Below are 19,144 nucleotides of genomic sequence, written 5' to 3' on the forward strand. Positions count from 1 at the left end.
CTGCCCATTACCTACAAGTCACAGGGAATATCTCAGCGCACTGCAGAATGATAACCCAATCAACACCGTCATAATCATCACCAGTAAATGGGGACAACTCACTCGTAAGGAAATAAGGAATAACATAAAAATATAAATAAGATGAGGCTGATAAGAGTTTTACAAATTGTAAACAGAGAAGAAGTTCAATGAGAGGGCTGGTAAGTAAGCATTTCACTGATTCTTATCTCTACACCAACACCAGTGAGCTACAGATGTAGGATCTTAATTTGAGCCAGTTTGCTACCGCAGGAAAATAATCCTGCACCAACAGGAAATGTGAATTATTATGTGGATTATAATGAATGAAAATTTTTGTAAGGGTTGATATATTTTTCATAAGGGAAAATCAAGTCTGAAATTTCAAAGTGAAAAGTATTTTTAAAGCTGAAATACATTACACGTTTTAAATGTCCTGCATAGCAGGAAAGTTTTCCTGCAACAGGGTGATCAAATTAAGATCCTACATCTATAGGGGCATCATTTAAATGAGTCAAATGAAATGGGTACCACCTCCCAAGAGCCTACATGACAGGCCATAGAGCTGTGTGCTGGGAATGAGAGATGATAAGAGTGTGCATTAAGTCTCTTGTCTGTGTTGATGATGGTGGTCTTGACTAGGCCGGTTAACAGTGTTATTAATAATCCTATGATCTATGAGCTTGTCTGATGTCAGTCAGCCATTAGAGACTTGCCTCTATGTTCTCCACACCTCGTTTCCTTCAAGCCCGTGTCGGCAACAGCGCAGAGACCCGTTAAAATAATTGTGCGTTAATGGGCAAAGAGTGGTGGGGGCGAGGGCGGTGAGGAGAGGAGAGGGGGAGGAGGGGGAGAGAGGGAAAGAAGGGTTTAAAAGGTAGGGTCATTATTTACAGGGATGATTAGATGCCTTGACTGACCCATGCCATGCATCTCACTCATCAGAGACAAATGATGGACAGATAGACGGACCAGAGATAAAGAGATGGAGAGAGAGTGGGAGGAATTAGAGACATAGTGAGAGAACATGCTTGTGAAACAGGGAGACGGCAGACAGACAGACAGGGAGAGGCCAAAAGAGAACAGAAGAAAATATGACGAGAGGAGACAGAAACAAAAAGAGTGAGAGAAAAAGAGAACAAGGTAGGGGTGCTCTGATAGGATGTCTAGGAGGCAGAGCGGTAGCCTACAAGGTAGGGGTGCTCTGATAGGATGTCTAGGAGGCAGAGCGGTAGCCTACAAGGTAGGGGTGCTCTGATAGGATGTCTAGGAGGCAGAGCGGTAGCCTACAAGGTAGGGGTGCTCTGATAGGATGTCTAGGAGGCAGAGCGGTAGCCTACAAGGTAGGGGTGCTCTGATAGGATGTCTAGGAGGCAGAGTGGTAGACTACAAGGTAGGGGTGCTCTGATAGGATGTCTAGGAGGCAGAGCGGTAGACTACAAGGTAGGGGTGCTCTGATAGGATGTCTAGGAGGCAGAGCGGTAGACTACAAGGTAGGGGTGCTCTGATAGGATGTCTAGGAGGCAGAGCGGTAGCCTACAAGGTAGGGGTACTATGATAGGATGTCTAGGAGGCAGAGTGGTAGCCTACAAGGTAGGGGTACTATGATAGGATGCCTAGGAGGCAGAGCAGTAGCCTACAAGGTAGGGGTGCTATGATAGTATGTCTAGGAGGCAGAGCAGTAGCTTACAAGGTAGGGGTGCTATGATAGGATGTCTATGAGGCAGAGCGGTAGCCTACAGACAGAGTCAAGTGGAGGGGACGTTTAAGGGGCCTAATTGGAGCAGAATGAGCCATGAGAGGAGGGAGGAACTAAAGAACACTGACTAGCAGGTCTCCCCTGACCTCTCTCTAACGCCCTCTCCTCCACCTCTACTTCCCCCCTTCATTTCCTCTATTCCTTCCTCCCTGTCCGTCCCCCTCTCTTTCCCTTCCATCTACAAACAAAGTTGCCCAGTGTTGACTGGACTCTGGAGGCTTCAACAGGAAGGTGGGGGAGAGAGAAAGAAGGGGGAGAGAGAGAGAGATAGAGAGACAGACAGACAGACAGAGAGAGATTGAGAGAGAGAGAGAAAGGGGGGGAGGAGGAGATTGAAGCATTTCTAATTTAAATAAACCCTTGGGCAGACTGAAACTGGCAGCAAGCTTCCCCTCCACGCGCCAGTGAAAGAAAGAGAAGAAGGGAAAAGGGAAAAGAGGGAGGGCAAAAGGAAAGGAGAGATAGATAGATGGATATAGAGATGTCTCCATGTTGGTTTGGTTATCCGCATGGGAGAGCTAGGGGCGGGGGACGGGGGTCGAAGGGAATAGGCTAAAGTGGAAAAAGATAGGGAGGTATAGAGAGGGGAAAGAGAGGGGACTGATAGAAATAATGGGTTCCAAAGAGAAAGGAAAACAGAGGAGATACAGGGAGTGAAGAGGTAGGGAGGAAGAGAATAGGAGAGAGCTGTGGAAAGTTAGGCGTTAAGGAGAGAAGTCACTGTGTGTATGTGTGTGTGTGTGTGTGTGTGTGTGTGTGTGTGTGTGTGTGTGTGTGTGTGTGTGAGAAAGAGAGAGCGAGAGGGAGAGATTGGGAAATAAGGGACAACGGTAGGAGGTCGTCCATTGGGAGGCCTCCAGTCCTGCTCCCTGTCTCAATACACACACACACACACACACACACACACATTCAAACAGGGTCTCTCAGCGGTGGGGCCGATTAGTCTCATCTCATCAAAAGTGGCCTGAAGTTTTTTGGCCTGTTCCCAGGACGTTGTGCTAGTCAGTCAGATTGTCTCCCCCTGCCCCTCTGCTTCAGCACAGCAGTGGCCCTCCCTCTCGCTCTCACTGGGCCACAGATCAACCACCTGGAGGGGTGGTTCAGTACAGCCTCTAGGCTGAGCTATCAGTGAAGTCTCACTTTTGAATGCCTGAGAGTAAGGATTGTTGGCCAGTGATATCCTAAAGATGTATCTGTTCATGAAAAGTTTGTGGTTCGGAAAAAGAGCTGCATTTGGACTCATCTTGATTTTTAAAAAAAAATCCTGTCACTGCTCACCAGCGGAAGCAGTCAGTTCAGTCAGTTCAGTCTGTTCAGTCTGTTCAGTCAGTTCAGTCTGTTCAGTCAGTTCAGTCTGTTCAGTCTGTTCAGTCAGTTCAGTCTGTTCAGTCAGTTCAGTCAGTTCAGTCAGTTCAGTCAGTTCAGTCAGTTCAGTCAGTTCAGTCTGTTCAGTCAGTTCAGTCTGTTCAGTCTGTTCAGTCAGTTCAGTCTGTTCAGTCTGTTCAGTCTGTTCAGTCAGTTCAGTCTGTTCAGTCAGTTCAGTCAGTTCAGTCTGTTCAGTCTGTTCAGTCTGTTCAGTCAGTTCAGTCTGTTCAGTCAGTTCAGTCAGTTCAGTCTGTTCAGTCTGTTCAGTCTGTTCAGTCAGTTCAGTCAGTTCAGTCTGTTCAGTCAGTTCAGTCAGTTCAGTCTGTTCGTCTGTTAGGTCAGTCTGTTCAGTCGAGTCTGTTCAGTCAGTTCAGTCTGTTCAGTCTGTTCAGTCTGTTCAGTCAGTTCAGTCAGTTCAGTCTGTTCAGTCTGTTCAGTCAGTTCAGTCAGTTCAGTCTGTTCAGTCTGTTCAGTCTGTTCAGACAGTTCAGTTCCCAGTAATAAACAGTAATAAAATAAAAACAGATGGAAAGAAGGCAAATGCCTTTCAGCCTCACCAATATATATTAAAAAACGATTAATGTAGGCTGTAGAAAACCAAAGCATCCTATTATGTTACCCTGTATTACATGAAGTATAGGCTATCACCTAGCTTCATAAGAGGAGGCACCGATCGAAGAAACAGGTCCTATGACATGCATGTAGACAAAAATGACAAGATGCGATTACACAGTCCCTGGAATAAAGGAGCGTGTGCACATAGCGAGACACGCGACTCTGTTTGTATATATGCAAGGTATGGAGAGAGAGAGAGAGAGAGAAGAGGGGGGAGAGAGAGAATGAGAGAGAGAAAGAGAGAGTGGGAGAGAGATCCCCCTCCTTTCTTCAAACACACACACACCGAGAACTGGCTCTGGCTTCGGCGGCGCTGGAGTGGAGCGGAGACGAGGGGAGAACCATAAATCTTCATATAGCGGCTGTTTTGATTAATGCAGCCGAGTCGAGCTAGGGGGCTGGACCTATCCCATTACGGCCTAATGGAAGATGGAGCGGCGCTGTCTCCACCACTAGGCCCCTGTCATTTGTTCCACTTTGCAGTCCATTTGGCCGAGAGACTACAAGCCACTCCATCAAAAATATTTTCAGAGTTAATTTCCGCCCGCTTAATTCGCCTTGATTCGGATTGCGTATCGAATGGCAGGATCGATTTTCGCCTGGCGTCTAAATTAAATAAAAGAGGGGGGTATACTATAAGTCTGCGTTTTCTTTCTTTTCTCTTTTCCATTCCATTCTTCCACCTCTTTTTCCAACCATCCTTTACTGTTGGTTCCCCTCATTCTTTTTTTTCTTCGATGCATCTCATTTCCCCCCTCTCTCTTAGATTTTGATATGTTTGGGGAGGAGGAGGAGGAGGAGGAGGGAGAGTGGGCACATATCCTTGGGTGTAGTTACAGATGAAGGTAGATCTATTGAAAGACAAGTAGTTTAGGTTGATAGATTTATGGATTTGTCATAAATGATAAACGGACACAAATAAAGACACTGGTTTTGGGTAGCCTATGGGTTAAGTAGCATGATCCCACACGGAGAGTAGCCTCATGAAATGGGCTGATCATGGGTTAAATGTAGGCAGGTAGCTTATTATTAATAACACATAATAGTCTAATGTAAAAAAAAGAATAGTGGCCTAACCAAGACAAAAACAATGTGGGAAATTTGTAAAGAGAATGGATGGAAAACAGGATGGGGTGAAGAAGAATTGGATAGAGGGGAAAGTGGGGTAAATTAGGGGCATCGGGGTATAGAAGGTGGGAAAATAATAGGGGGAAAGTACCATGAAAAGTAAATGAAAAAAAGGTAAAGAGCGCAGTGACAAATTGGTCGAGTGTGTCGCGAATTCCCTTTTAGATTTAAAGCCGCGTGTAGCCTATCGTCATATCTTTCCAGAGTAATTTATTTTCTCATTTCTCTCTCCCCTCTCTCTTGGTCTCTCTCTGTGAATTTATCTGTTAGCCCCAACGCGGGCTCCAGTCACGTGCGATTGATGAGGGGAAAAAGTCAATACAAGTCTCCAGCGACAACTGTTTCCCCCGTCGGCCTCTTGAGTCTCTAGCACTATCTCTTCCCAGTTTCGCCTTTTATTTGTTTATTCGTAAAAGTTTATCTTTGTTTCTCCTTGTTTCCTTCCCGTCCTCTTTCTCTCTCATGTCTCTCAACCTTTCCCTTTATGTCACATTGCTTCATTTATTCTCCTCAGCAGTCAACATTTAGATATTGATTTGATTCTTCCTCCTTCTCAACTGTTCACACTGAAATGTATGATTAGCCTAAATCCCTCTCTTGTGTCCAGAGGGGAAGTTCTTTAGAAATATGAATACAGGCATAGACATACACATAGACATAGACATACACATAGACATACACATAGACATACACATAGACATACATGGACTCCTGTAATTCAACTTGCAATAATCTACAGGTTGGGGTCAATTAATTATATGTCACCACATTTTAATTATGTATGTTGACTACCACTCAGATAGCCTATTTTACAAGGTTTACTCCTGATGCTATTGTTATCCTTGAAGTTGGAGGGTCACAGTTGATAAGGCCTCTGCATAGCCAACCCTGAGGGGGTAAGACATGTCTAGATAGGAGGACTGATGACCGATGTCTCTACTAGTGATATGACCAGTGCACTCAACCCATCCCACGATATCTGTGTCTCTATTTCAGACCCCACATCTGTTATTGTATGATCTTTAAGAAAAACTGCCTGAGTACAGAATAATAAAATCAAAACACAACACACACAGTCAACAACCCTCTGGTAAGAAACACACCGTGTCAATATTAATCTCACTGACAGAAAGTCGAAATATGGCATCTGCCACACGTCATCTTCCCTCTCTCCTGTCTTTCTTTGTGGAGGAAGGAGAGATGGAGGGAAAGGCAGCGAGGGGGATGTTTGGGGTGAGAGAGAAACGGGAGGGTGCTTTAAATGGAGGAGATGGAGGGTCAGTGGAGAAGAGGGGAATTTTAAAGTGAAGATATAATGAAGTACAGGTCAAATGGTGTGTAAATAGTCTAGTTGCCTTGGTAATGTTTAGTGTGCTAGTTTGAGTTAATTCAGTAGGAAAGGCCTCAACATAATGCTAATGGCATCCAAACTAGGGTTAATAGTGTAAAAAGCATAGAGGGAAAATAACCATAACGCAGTAAATATATGTATTTATTGGTTGGCGTGGAAATCCCGTACAAGATATTTCCCTTTAAGAAATTAGGCGATTGAAGGTCAAGGTCTGAGGTTCAACAAGTCTCTAAAATTGAGATCCAAAGCCTGTCTGTCTTCAGGGTTAGAATAACATCAGGATCTACACATTGTCAGGAATCACACTTGGAAGAGCTCAAACAATACAAACAAGTCCATTCTCTGTCCCTCTACATTTCATCAGTCTTCCTGTTTCCCATGCTTCCCCAAATATATCCACTATCCTCTATTTATCCCTCAATCATCTAAGCCTCTCCCCACCTCTCCATTCTGTTATCCTCCTCTCCCACTTGTTCCATCCTCCTTTCTTTTCTCTCGTCCTCTCCCCATCTGCCTCCTCCAATTGCCCCTCTCCCTCTTTCTCCCCTTCTCCTTTGGCTATACTGTGGTCACATCTCTGTTGCCGTTCCTTCGCTCGCTCCTTTCCTCTCCTCCTCGCTACTTTAATCTACCCTCCATTCTGCCCCTCTCTCTCCCCCTCCTCCCTCTCTCCCTTTCCCTCCCTCCCTCTCCCCCCTCTCTCTCTCCCTCCCTCCCTCCCTCTTTCCCCTGTGATGAATGAGTCTGTCTGCTGGGTGCAGTTCATATTTACTGAGCAGGGGAGCGCACACTGTCAGTCTCTCTCGCCCTCCACATCTCTATCCCTCCCTAAACAGACAGAGGGAGCAAAAGGTTACATCGGGATGGAGGAGGAGGGATGCCACGGTCAGAGAGCCACAACAGCAGCCGCCGCAACAGATGCTAGCTGGATGATACAGCTGGACAAGCCCATAGTCAAGCAAAGAGAAAGTGGTTAGCAGTTCCTGTTAGCGATAGCCCTGGAAGTTCTCACCACATACACTACATGTCCTGACTAGGAAAACCTCTGGAACCATATAGGCTATAACTAAGGGCCTGAGTTTTTCTAGGTCAGCTCTTCAAAACACAGGCCATATCTATGTCAGAGGTTGTAAAACAAATAGTTGACAGCAACTGTCTAGGACAGGGGTTGTTAAACTTTTTCAGTCTGCCCAGCAAACCAAAACTGTTTCTGTGAAAGTTCCCAGAACATTTGTTAGGTCGTTCCAAATGTTCTCATAACACAAAAACTGTCCAGTCCTGCTGATGATTATAGAATGTTTGTATAAAACATTTGCCTGATGTTGCAAGAATATTCCTAGAACACATTACATTTGTTCTTTAAAGGTTCCCAGAATGTTTCATTAGGTCTATAGAAACAGTCTGGTGAGAACATTGTGGGGACATCACAAAATATGTTCCCAAAACACAAAAACTGTCCAGTTGTGTGGTTGATTCTACAATGTTTCTTTTAGGGTGCAAAAAACATTCACCTGATGTTACAGGAATGTTCCCAGAACACATTTAATATGTTCTTTAAAGGTTCCCAGAATTTATAAAAAAAAATAAAAAAAAATTAAAAAAAACATTTGGTTATCATCCTAACGTTAGATAAAACCGTAACTAGAACTTAATGGGAATCTTAGCTAATGTTCTGGGAATTTTCCCGATTTGAGAAATTCAGTGTTTTCCATGGGCCCAAGCTCATGAAAACATGCCACCTAAGCAAGTGATTTTGTTGCAATTTTATAACAATTTTCTGCAATTCTACTCATTTTGCCATGGGATAGAGTGAAATCTTTGCAGTTTTAAAGGTAGACTCAGCGATATGACGTAGATGCATAATGTAAACAGCATAGTGGGTCAGCATAGTAGGTCAGTGTGCCCTGCATGCCCGGTTGGTATTCAGCCTTGATTACCTCAAGTTTAGATAGCTGTCTAGATTAATTTACCAATCTAAGAATTGTTCGCTGACATGGCTAATTGAGTGACTGTCAGTGACTGACATAACAAGAAGAAAACTGCTGAGGCACAATCAAATTTCGAAATTGCACCTTGTGTATTCTACTATTCTAACTCTCAATCATAAATTGAGAGCCCAAAGGGAGTTCCTAATAAATAAACAAATATATAGGCTATATATAATTTTTTTTACTCTGACATGTCGTGATCCCCCATTAACATATCCGTGGCCCACTTTGGGTCGCGACCCATACTTTAAGTAGGCTGGTCTAGGAGGTGGTGACGCTAATGGGGGATAAACTGTTCTTATTTATCTATTTCTGAACAACACCGACCCCACTTATATACCCACAGTGTTCACCAGCCTCCTCATAGCACTCTTACCAAACAATTGAGTTGTTTTTTTCCTTCTTCTTTGTGTAAACCAATGGTTTTAGGCATCTTTGGAGTTGTGAGAGAATGAGGCGAGAGAACTGTTACCAGCTGCAGCCTATACCAAAGCCCCCCCAAAATACCCAGTTTCATCTACGCCTACACACCAGCGTCTCTCCAGAGTCTAACGAGATGTTTTGACCCGTATTTTGACCCCTTCATGAATGAGAGGAGTGGATGCGGGCCTGGTGGAGCCCAAAGGGACGGGCCGAGAGGGGCCCCAAAGCCCCCATAGAGCCACCCTCTCTTCCCACACACTGACCTCCAGGGCCGACGAGAGCCAAAACCACCGTACCACGACGACACCGGTGACACCGAAGCACCAACGCGTACAATGTGTTCCTCTGCCAAATTGACAAAAATATAGACAGTAAATACGAGGAAAATTGGATAGCTCAAATTACATCACAGAAAGAAAATCCCCCCAACTGGACTTTTATAGGATCCAATATGGGGTAATTCAATTTTCAGACTGCAACCTAAAAGACTACCAACTGTCTGTCAGGGGGACAGATTGAAAATGCTTTTGCCGTTTGTCTTTGGGATGTCGAAGGCTAAATAAATGTTTGGTTTCATGTTTCGATTTGTTGATGATTTGCAGTAGTATCAGCCATAGTACCATCTATATTGTACTGATGAAATATAATGTCATTGCCGAGTCAGACATTCATAGAGTATACTAGAGCACCATAAATACAGTGCATCTGAGGCTGGGGAAAGATAATGGATGGAAAATAAGAGCCATAGAGAAAAAAATACATTATTGAAGGGAGGGAAGAGATGCATCATGCCATAATTATGTGAATATTACAGAAAATAGGACATAGGATGTAGGAGAGAGATGTTTGTCATTGGATACAATGACTGGTTCCAAAATAGGAAACAAAAAGCATTGGCTGTGTTGTCTCTCTCTACAGGTTCTAAAAGCCTTTTTAGATGGAAAAAAACACAGTGATAAATAAAAGGGGTGTATTCCACTGGTGGCATGTAACACTGCTCAACACTATAGATAAAAGAATACATGATGAAATGGAATAGAGAACTTCTGACTAGAGACCTTCTGATTCTGACATTCTGTGCTTATCTGAAACAATGTGCTAAGTCTGTTTACTGCCGTCTCTAGCTTGTGCCATCTAACGGCGCTCAAGCTCTTCTTCCTGCCTGCCCCTAACTCAGAGATGGAGAGATTTCCTCCTGTATTCCCTGGTTGAAGCATCCATCAACAGCTAGCGGTTTCCCCCTGCTGCCCCGAGAAAGGAACTGCTTGTCAATTAGGACCCTTCAGTGACAATTCACGGGTGAACTCATCTGCATTAAGGCAGTTCTGGGCTTCAAACTATGACACATCCGGCCATTACAGTACTAACCATAACAGAGACACTCACTCACTCAACATATCTACACACTAACACCTTTATCTGTGAGGCAGGATGCTTTCTCTGCTGCTGCCCTGTGTGTGTGTGTGTGTGTGTGTGTGTGTGTGTGTGTATGTGTATGTGTATGTGTATGTGTATGTGTATGTGTATGTATGTGTGTGTGTATGTGTACTCTGTTTTATTCCCCCCCACACCACAACCCCTGATCATATTTGTCCATCTTCCTGCCAAACCAATGGAACATTCCAAATATGTCTGCTGCACAATCCATCTCAATTTTCTAAATCTATTAACTTTCTTTGTGTGGCCTGCCTCCCCTAACGCCCGATCTTTAAAAACCGTGGTTGTTCAACAATTATGATAACTGCAACAGGGGAATTAGAAGATCCAGCCCATTTATCTCCCGGCCCCTCCTCTGCACAGACATGACGCGGCTAAATGAAAAATGGACACGGTTTAAAAAGTATTGATTCCAGCTTTAAACAAAGGTACACTCAATATTATTTAGCTCTAAATACATCTTTGTTATCTGTGCCCGAGTGGTAGTTACAGCTACGTCCTCATAATCGCGGTCATAAAAATAATAGAGCAATTCCCTTTGAATTGACCCAGACAAGCTTGTTTGGGGCCCTTGTCCAAGTGATGCATATCCAGGCTGAAAATGAATGTGTGAGTAAGGTTCACAGCTGATGACTGGCTTGCTTACTATAGGATACTATCAGGGACAAAAGTGTCTGTGGTCCTCAATGACCTGAGGAGTGGATTTAACACAAGTTCAAACGATACAAGTGATTTCAAGAATGCACAGCAGCAAATAGCTTAGCGCCTTTGAAAGGTGGGAATGGTAGTAGGTGCCAGGTGCACCGGTTTTTGTCAAGTACTGCAACGCTGCTGGGATTTTCCCGCTCAACAGTTTCCTGTATGCATCAAGAATGGTCCACCACCCAAAGGACATCCAGCCAACTTGACACAACAGTGGGAAGCATTGGAGTCAACATGGGCCAGCATCCCTGACACAACCGTGGGAAGCATTGGAGTCAACATGGGCCAGCATCCATGTGGAACACTTTCGACACCTTGTAGAGTCCATGCCCCGACGAATTGAGGCTGTTCTGAGGGCAAAAGGGGGTGCAATTCAATATTAGGAAGGTGTTCCTTATGTTTGGTATACTCAATGTATATCAGCAGAGAGGAAGAGGTGAAGCGAGAGGGTTCACTCTCACCAAAATCTGTCCAAAATAAGCCCAATGCGTTTCTATGGGCTTAAGCATGTCGTCTACCTTCCCGCCTTTGGGAAACTACTCCGGGCGGAGACATGAGCATCTCGTCATTATATACAGATCTCTGATATCAGTCACTGGCAATGAGTTGACTCATTGGTGATTTGGGGATTTGATTCATCTTGTGTTTTGCTGAAATATAAATAAACACACATACAGTGCCTTCAGAAAGTATTCACACCCCTTGACTTATTCCCACATTTTGTTGTGTTACAGCCTCAGTTTAAAATTGATTAAATTGAGATTGTGTGGCACTGGCCTACACATAATGTCAAAGTGGAATTATGTTTTTAGAATAATATTTACAAATTAATACAAAATGAAAAGCTGAAATGTCTTGAGTCAATAAGTATTCAACCCTTTTGTTATGGCAAGTCTAAATAAGTTCAGGAGTAAAAATGTGCTTAACAAGTCACATAATAAGTTGCATGGACTCACTCTGTGTGCAATAATAGTGTTTAACATGATCTGTAAGGTCCCTCAGTCGAGCAGTGAATTTCAAACACAGATTCAACCACAAAGACCAGGGAGGTTTTCCAATGCCTCGCAACAAAGGGTACCAATTGGTAAAAAAAGCAGACATTGAATACCCCTTTGAGCATGGTGAAGTTATTAATTACAATTTGGATGGCGTATCAATACACCCAGTCACTACAAAGATACAGGCATCTTTCCTAACTCAGTTGCCGGAGAGGAAGGAAACTGCTCAGGGATTTCACCATGAGGCCAATGGTGACTTTAAAACAGTTACAGAGTTTAATGGCTGTGATAGGAGAAATGGAGGATGGATCAACAACATTGTAGTTACTCCACAGTACTAACCTTATTGACAGAGTGAAAAGAAGGAAGCCTGTACAGAATAAAAATAATCCAAAACATGCATCCTGTTTGCAACAAGGCAATAAAGTAATACTGTAAAAAATGTGGCAAAGCAATTAACTTTTTGTCTTGAATACAAAGCATTATGTTTGGGGCAAATCCAATACAACACATTCCTGAGCACCACGCTCCATATTTTCAAACATAGTGGTGGCCGCATCATGTTATGGGTATGCTTGTAATCGTTAAGGACTGGGGAGTTTTTCAGGATAAAAAAGAAAGGGAATGGAGCTAAGCACAGGCAAAACCCTAGAGGAATGCCTGGTTCAGTCTGCTTTCCACCAGACACTGGGAGATTAATTCACCTTTCAGTAGGACAATAACCTAAAACACAAGGCCAAATCTTCACCGGAGTTGCTTACCAAGAAGACAGTGAATGTTCCTGAGTGGCCGCGTTACAGTTTTCACTTAAATTTACTTGAATCTATGGTTGTCTAGCAATGATCAACAACCAATTTGACAGAGCTGGGGCAAATGTTGCACAATCCAGGTGTCGAAAGCTCTTAGAGACTTAACCAGAAAGAATCACAGTTGTAATCGCTGCCAAAGGTGCTTCTACAAAGTATTGACTCAGTGGTGTGAATACTTAAGTAAATGAGATATTTCTGCATTTCATTTTCAACTAATTTGCTAAAAGTTCTAAAAACATGTTTTCGCTATGGGGTATTGTGTGTGGATGGGTGAGAAAAAAATACATTTAATCCATTTTTAATTCAGGCTGTAACACAAAATGTGGAATAAGTCAAGGTGTATGAATACTTTCTGAAGGCACTGTACATGCTATATTAATTCCTAGCATCTATTAGGCCTAAATTGTACAGAAATTGTAAGCTTCAAAACAGAAAACATCTACCTAATAAAATAATATATCAACATACAATTGTTTGAAATAATTTATTACATTGTGCAAGGTTTGCTTAAACAGCCTTAACATTGTTGTTTATATTTATTAGACAATGTAATGACTTAGTAGATATCAAGTCATTGACACATTCTTATAATAACAGTTGCCTAATCATTTAGAATATATACAATGTTGTAATTAATCAGTTATCACACACACCAAGATAACACTATCAGTTAAAGTAGCTTATATGGTGAGGGAAAAAAGTATTTGATCCCCTGCTGATTTTGTACGTTTTCCCACTGACAAAGAAATGATCAGTCTATAATTTTAATGGTAGTTTTATTTGAACAGTGAGAGACAGAATAACAACAAAAAAATACAGAAAAACGCATGTAAAAAATGTTAGCAATTGATTTGCATTTTAATGAGGGAAATAAGTATTTGACCCCTCTGCAAAACATGACTTAGTACTTGGTGGCAAAACCCTTGTTGGCAATCACAGAGGTCAGACGTTTCTTGTAGTTGGCCATCAGGTTTGCACACATCTCAGGAGGGATTTTGTCCCACTCCTCTTTGCAGATCTTCTCCAAGTCATTAAGGTTTCGAGCCTGACGTTTGGCAACTCAAACCTTCAGCTCCCTCCACAGATTTTCTATGGGATTAAGGTCTGGAGACTGGCTAGGCCACTCCAGGACCTTAATGTGCTTCTTCTTGAGCCACTCCTTTGTTGCCTTGGCGTGTGTTTTGGGTCATTGTCATGCTGGAATACCCATCCACTACCCATTTTCAATGCCCTGGCTGAGGGAAGGAGGTTCTCACCCAAGATTTGACGGTACATGGCCCCGTCCATCATCCCTTTGATGCGGTGAAGTTGTCCTGTCCCCTTAGCAGAAAAACACCCCCAAAGCATAATGTTTCCACCACCATGTTTGACGGTGGGGATGGTGTTCTTGGGGTCATAGGCAGCATTCATCCTACTCCAAACACGGCGAGTTGAGTTGATGCCAAAGATCTCGATTTTGATCTCATCTGACCACAACACTTTCACCCAGTTCTCCTCTGAATCATTCAGATGTTCATTGGCAAACTTCAGACGGGCCTGTATATGTGCTTTCTTGAGCAGGGGGACCTTGCGGGCGCTGCAGGATTTCAGTCCTTCACGGCGTAGTGTGTTACCAATTGTTTTCTTGGTGACTATGGTCCCAGCTGCCTTGAGATCATTGACAAGATCCTCCTGTGTAGTTCTGGGCTGATTCCTCACCGTTCTCATGATCATTGCAACTCCACGAGGTGAGATCTTGCACGGAGCCCCAGGCCAAGGGAGATTGACAGTTATTTTGTGTTTCTTCCATTTGCGAATAATTGCACCAACTATTGTCACTTTCTCACCAAGCTGCTTGGTGATGGTCTTGTAGCCCATTCCAGCCTTGTGTAGGTCTACAATCTTGTCCTTGACATCCTTGGAGAGCTCTTTGGTCTTGGCCATGGTGGAGAGTTTGGAATCTGATTGATTGATTGCTTCTGTGAACAGGTGTCTTTTATACAGGTAATAAACTGAGATTAGGAGCACTCCCTTTAAGAGTGTGCTCCTAATCTCAGCTCATTACCTGTATAAAAGACACCTGGTAGCCAGAAATCTTTCTGATTGAGAGGGGGTCAAATACTTATTTCCCTCATTAAAATGCAAATTAATTTATAACATTTTTGACATGTGTTTTTTTAGGATTTTTTTGTTGTTATTCTGTCTCTCACTGTTCAAATAAACCTACCATCAAAATTATAGACTGATCATTTCTTTGTCAGTGGGCAAACGTACAAAATCAGCAGGGGATCAAATACTTTTTTTCCCTCACTGTAGATACAGTACATAGGCTGTATAAAGAGTATTGGTTTCATGTTGTATGTACTGCAGAGACCCAATCTGCTCACCTTCATAAGAAAAAAATTGTTGCCATCATACATTCAGTAAAATAGTGTCATGATTTTAGATACAGTACAAAACATCAAAGAGATAATTCACTCAAAATAGTACTTAACATGATAGATGTCTACATTACATTTAAGTCACTTTATTGAGCTATAATCCACTTTGGACGTTTTGATGAATTGGTGAATCATCTACACCTACAGCCATGGTAAGTGGGAAATGATATTAATTCATATTTTGCAGTGAACTATCCCTGTAATGTCCAGAAAACAAATTTGAAACTGCATGCAAACTAAAAACTCTGCCCAAAATCTAGCTGGAGTGTCAATGTCTGGAGCTCTTAGACCTTTGAATTGACGCTTCCTACATCATCTTGTTTGTCCGCTGTAATGGTCAGCCAAATGCCTTCCCCCCACCTCAGTGTTCTGGTGCAATATGGCTGCCCCCCCAGGTCAGTGCTACACATTGGGAGTAGTGGAAAGAGTGAGTTACCCCCATAAAGCGTAAAGCACTGCGTTTTTAGAAAGGTGCTACATAAACGCGAATCGTTATCATCAATCAGCGACACTGAGCCAGGTGAACGGAGAGGTGGTGGGTGCGAGCGAAGGTCCGGAGGCAGCGGGGGCAGGAGTATGGTCTCTCCCCAGTGTGGGTCCTCATGTGAGTTTTAAGGTGGCCGACCAAGCGGAAGCTCTTGTCACACTGCTTGCAGGGAAAGGGCCGTGAGCCATTGTGGATCCTCATGTGTTTGCCCAGATCCCCTGAAGAGGTATAGCATCCGTGGCAGACAGAACATTCATACGGCTTCTCTCCAGTGTGGGTGCGTATGTGTTTTGTGAGATCTCCAGACTGAGCAAAGCTCTTGCTGCACTCCGAACAGACGTATGGTCTCTCACCTGTGTGAGTGCGTTGGTGGTTCTTCAGGTGTTCCAGTCGAATGAACTGCTTGCTGCACACTGTGCAGTGGTAAGGCCTCTCGCCGGTGTGTGAGCGCATGTGTGTCTTCAACGCTCCAATGTCTATGACCTTCAGGCCGCACTCCCCACACTGGTGGCCTTTCTCATTGTTGTGGATCTTTAGGTGAAGCCTCAGGTTTCTCTTGATAGAGAAGTCTTTACCGCACACTGTGCAGTGAAAGGGTTTCTCCCCTGTGTGAGAGCGTAGGTGAATGGTCAGACTAGACTTGTATCCAAACTGCCGGTCACATTGGGAGCAGGAGTACTGCTTTTTGCCAGAGTGAGTTGTCATGTGACTCCTGAGACCCTTCATACGGGCAAAATCCTTCCCACATTCCTGGCATTTGAACGCCTTCACCCCCGAGTGTATCAGCAGGTGTTTGCGTAAACTGCCGCTCTCTGCAAATCTTTTGCCACACTCTTTGCAGGCATAAGGCTTCTCTCCGGTGTGAATTCGCATGTGAATGTTCAGGCTCTGAGGACTACAGAGGATCTTGCCACACTCTGAGCAATGGAAGCCGACTTCCAGACAGACCACAGGCTTAATGTCCTGAGGTTCAGTGCCCTCTGGTTCGTGACACTGGTGAGGTCCCTGTCCCCAACAATTCTTGAAGCTCTTCCCACAATCAGCACAACTGAGGTGTCCATTGGTGCTAACAACAGCCATTTTGTGTGAAAGCTCGCAATGGTTTTGCAGACTGCCCAGGTACCTGAATCTGCGGGCACACTGTGGACAGGTGTAGAGTTTCCTCGAAACCCTGTGGGGACGGACAGGTTTCCGGGGAATGGCTGAAGGGTGGATCTGGCGAGTGTGGATGCTAAGCAGCCGTGGGGTTTGGAACATGAGGCTACAGTGGAGGCAGCTGTGTGTTGGTACCGTCTCTGTTCCACTGCTCTTTGAAAAACTGTTTCTCAACATGGCCAGATACTCCTTCTGGTGGTTCCACTTGATGTGCTTCTCCAGGAAGGAATGGTCGGTGAAGGAGATGGTGCAGTATGGGCAAGGAAAGAACTGAGGAGAAGAGACTGAGGTAGAGGGAAAGAGAGTGGTGGAAGAAGGGGTAGAAAAAGAAAAAGGGAGAATAACAGATGGTTATAATAAGAGGAGTTGTTATTGACTTGACTCCTTTTATTGTTATTATTGCTATTGACTGATGTACTGCATAGTTGAGGGAGCTAGCACGTAAGCATTTCACAGCACCTTTTATACCTGCTGTAAACTGTGTATGTGACGAATACAACATAATTGCAATAGTAAACGAGAGTAGTCCTATATACTCATGATGAATCTTCAATTCAAAGTCAATATCAAATAGCCATTTAGCCTAGTCTGTCAATATCAAATATTCATGCAAACTTTTAAGATGACACTGATTTTAAGGGTGGGTATGTATGCATACCTCTGTTGCGGTCTGTATCCCTTCTGTCTTCGGTGTCCTCATCTGTGTCCTCATCTGGATTTTCTTCACCCACATTCTCCTCCTTCATGAAACACACTTGAGTTTCTCTCTTAACCACCACCTTATGTATTTCAGAATCAGAATCATACTCTGTTTTTATCTCTACTGTTCCTTGGCTAATGTAAACGGAATCGGTTTCAGTCTTGGTTATGACGGTTCCAGAATCCTTGTGGAGTGCTCTAGAATCGAAGCGATGACTCTGCACTTCAAAGTCTGTTGGTTCCTCTTTGATTTGGATGGAGTTGGAAGTAACCCCTTTAGTGTTGTGAGAGGGAGCTTGGCTAATGTCTGGTTCTTCTCTTTTGCAGTTAACATCATCTGACTGTGTTTCACACTCTGTTTTGATGGGGTCTCGATGGTGTTTAGCCCTTTTGGTTTTGTTGTGTTGCTTTTTCACAGATTTGTTCTTCATCTTGTTGACTAGAGTGTCTCTGGTTAAGTCAACACCTTCCCATTCCTTTACATTCTGTGGAGAAAAGACCAGGTTTGATTGAACATGACCCTTACAGAGAGCTATCAGGGATCATAATAACACATCCAACATGTAAAAAGTAAGAAACACCAATTCTGCATTAGCCAACAGTCTATGCTGAAGTCTGGTTTAGTAACACTCTCAATAGCCTACTACTTCTTAGCCGTTCATTACCATCATTACCACGGTCAAATGGACATCCTGATAGCATGCAGAGTAACGCTTTTGGTTACAATCAACCTAGCTAGATATTTACGTCGTCGTTGGTATATAAGCTTGCATAGTCGTAGCAAGATAGCTAAACGTGTCTGTTAGCTAACGTTACCTTGCTACTTTGTATGATTGTCACCCACCAAATGTAGCTATCTTGATTATGAAGACAACCACGAGAGGAAAAGTTGTGTTTCTCGTATAAATGCTCACGGATGAAAAATATATTTTAAAAAAGCAAGCTAGCAAAGTTTTTAAAATAGCTTCGCTTAGCTAGCTACCTTATTTCAGATTGTTGTCACCGGAAACAGAGACGGAAGAGGAAGCGAGACATCCCACTCCCTAATTTTTCTGGTTCATATACAGTCAATGAACTAAGCAGACCAGACCCTGCTGCATTGGAGAGCCACAACGGTAAGCAGACCGGAACTGTCCATTTTATTTCAATGATCAACGGCCTGAGTGGGACATCTTAATTTATCCACCATCTTTGACCAGAAAGACGCTGCATTTCCGGTATTGTTTATGTAATGAAACCTGACCAATCAGGCAAATGTCCCTGGATCCTGTGCAAAGATTTAGCGACTGTTGACCGATTCTTAAAGAAATATTCATTCTTGCTAAAAAAAAGTATCAGCCATAGAGAATGATAGAGGCCTCTAGTGGCCAAAAGGTCGTATTAGCATGGGCAGCACGATGGAGGGATTCCACCATTTTAATGTAGCCAACTGGGTGGGACTTAGAACCTCATTGGCGGATCCCTCCTGGAGACCCTGTTGGGAGTCATGTCCAACCAGGCCATCAGGAGGGATCAGCCAATTGTGAAGAAGAAAATTGACTACTTCAAAATGGAGATTGCCTCAATGCCGCTGCCCATGCTGTCACAGACACTATAATCACAGATAGAACAATGAGCCAGATATTTTACCGGATGTATAAATGTGAAGCATCTGTTTGACGTTTCCACTCACTACCAAATATGGTGAAGAGAGGAAGCCCAGTGGCCAGCAGTAGGAGAAGATGGAACGAGATGGATTTTGGCCGACATTCTGCAAATGTTCTAATCGATGAAACATTTAATCTCCATAC

The 19,144-nt window shown here is 43.5% G+C and overlaps 1 protein-coding gene across 1 annotated transcript; it reads right to left on the bottom strand.

Moving 5' to 3' along the window:
- Positions 1 to 14,818: 14,818 nt before the first annotated feature.
- LOC121586174 (gastrula zinc finger protein XlCGF57.1) lies at positions 14,819 to 18,239 on the bottom strand (the record flags this gene model as incomplete). Its single annotated transcript, XM_045218204.1, is given in 3 exon segments — positions 14,819 to 16,939; positions 17,314 to 17,839; positions 18,199 to 18,239. Coding segments are annotated over 2 exon segments (1,896 nt in total). The 3' UTR covers positions 14,819 to 15,515.
- Positions 18,240 to 19,144: the final 905 nt, after the last annotated feature.

Source organism: Coregonus clupeaformis, unplaced genomic scaffold (assembly GCF_020615455.1).
Source record: "Coregonus clupeaformis isolate EN_2021a unplaced genomic scaffold, ASM2061545v1 scaf1438, whole genome shotgun sequence".
Taxonomy (NCBI): Eukaryota; Metazoa; Chordata; class Actinopteri; order Salmoniformes; family Salmonidae; genus Coregonus; species Coregonus clupeaformis.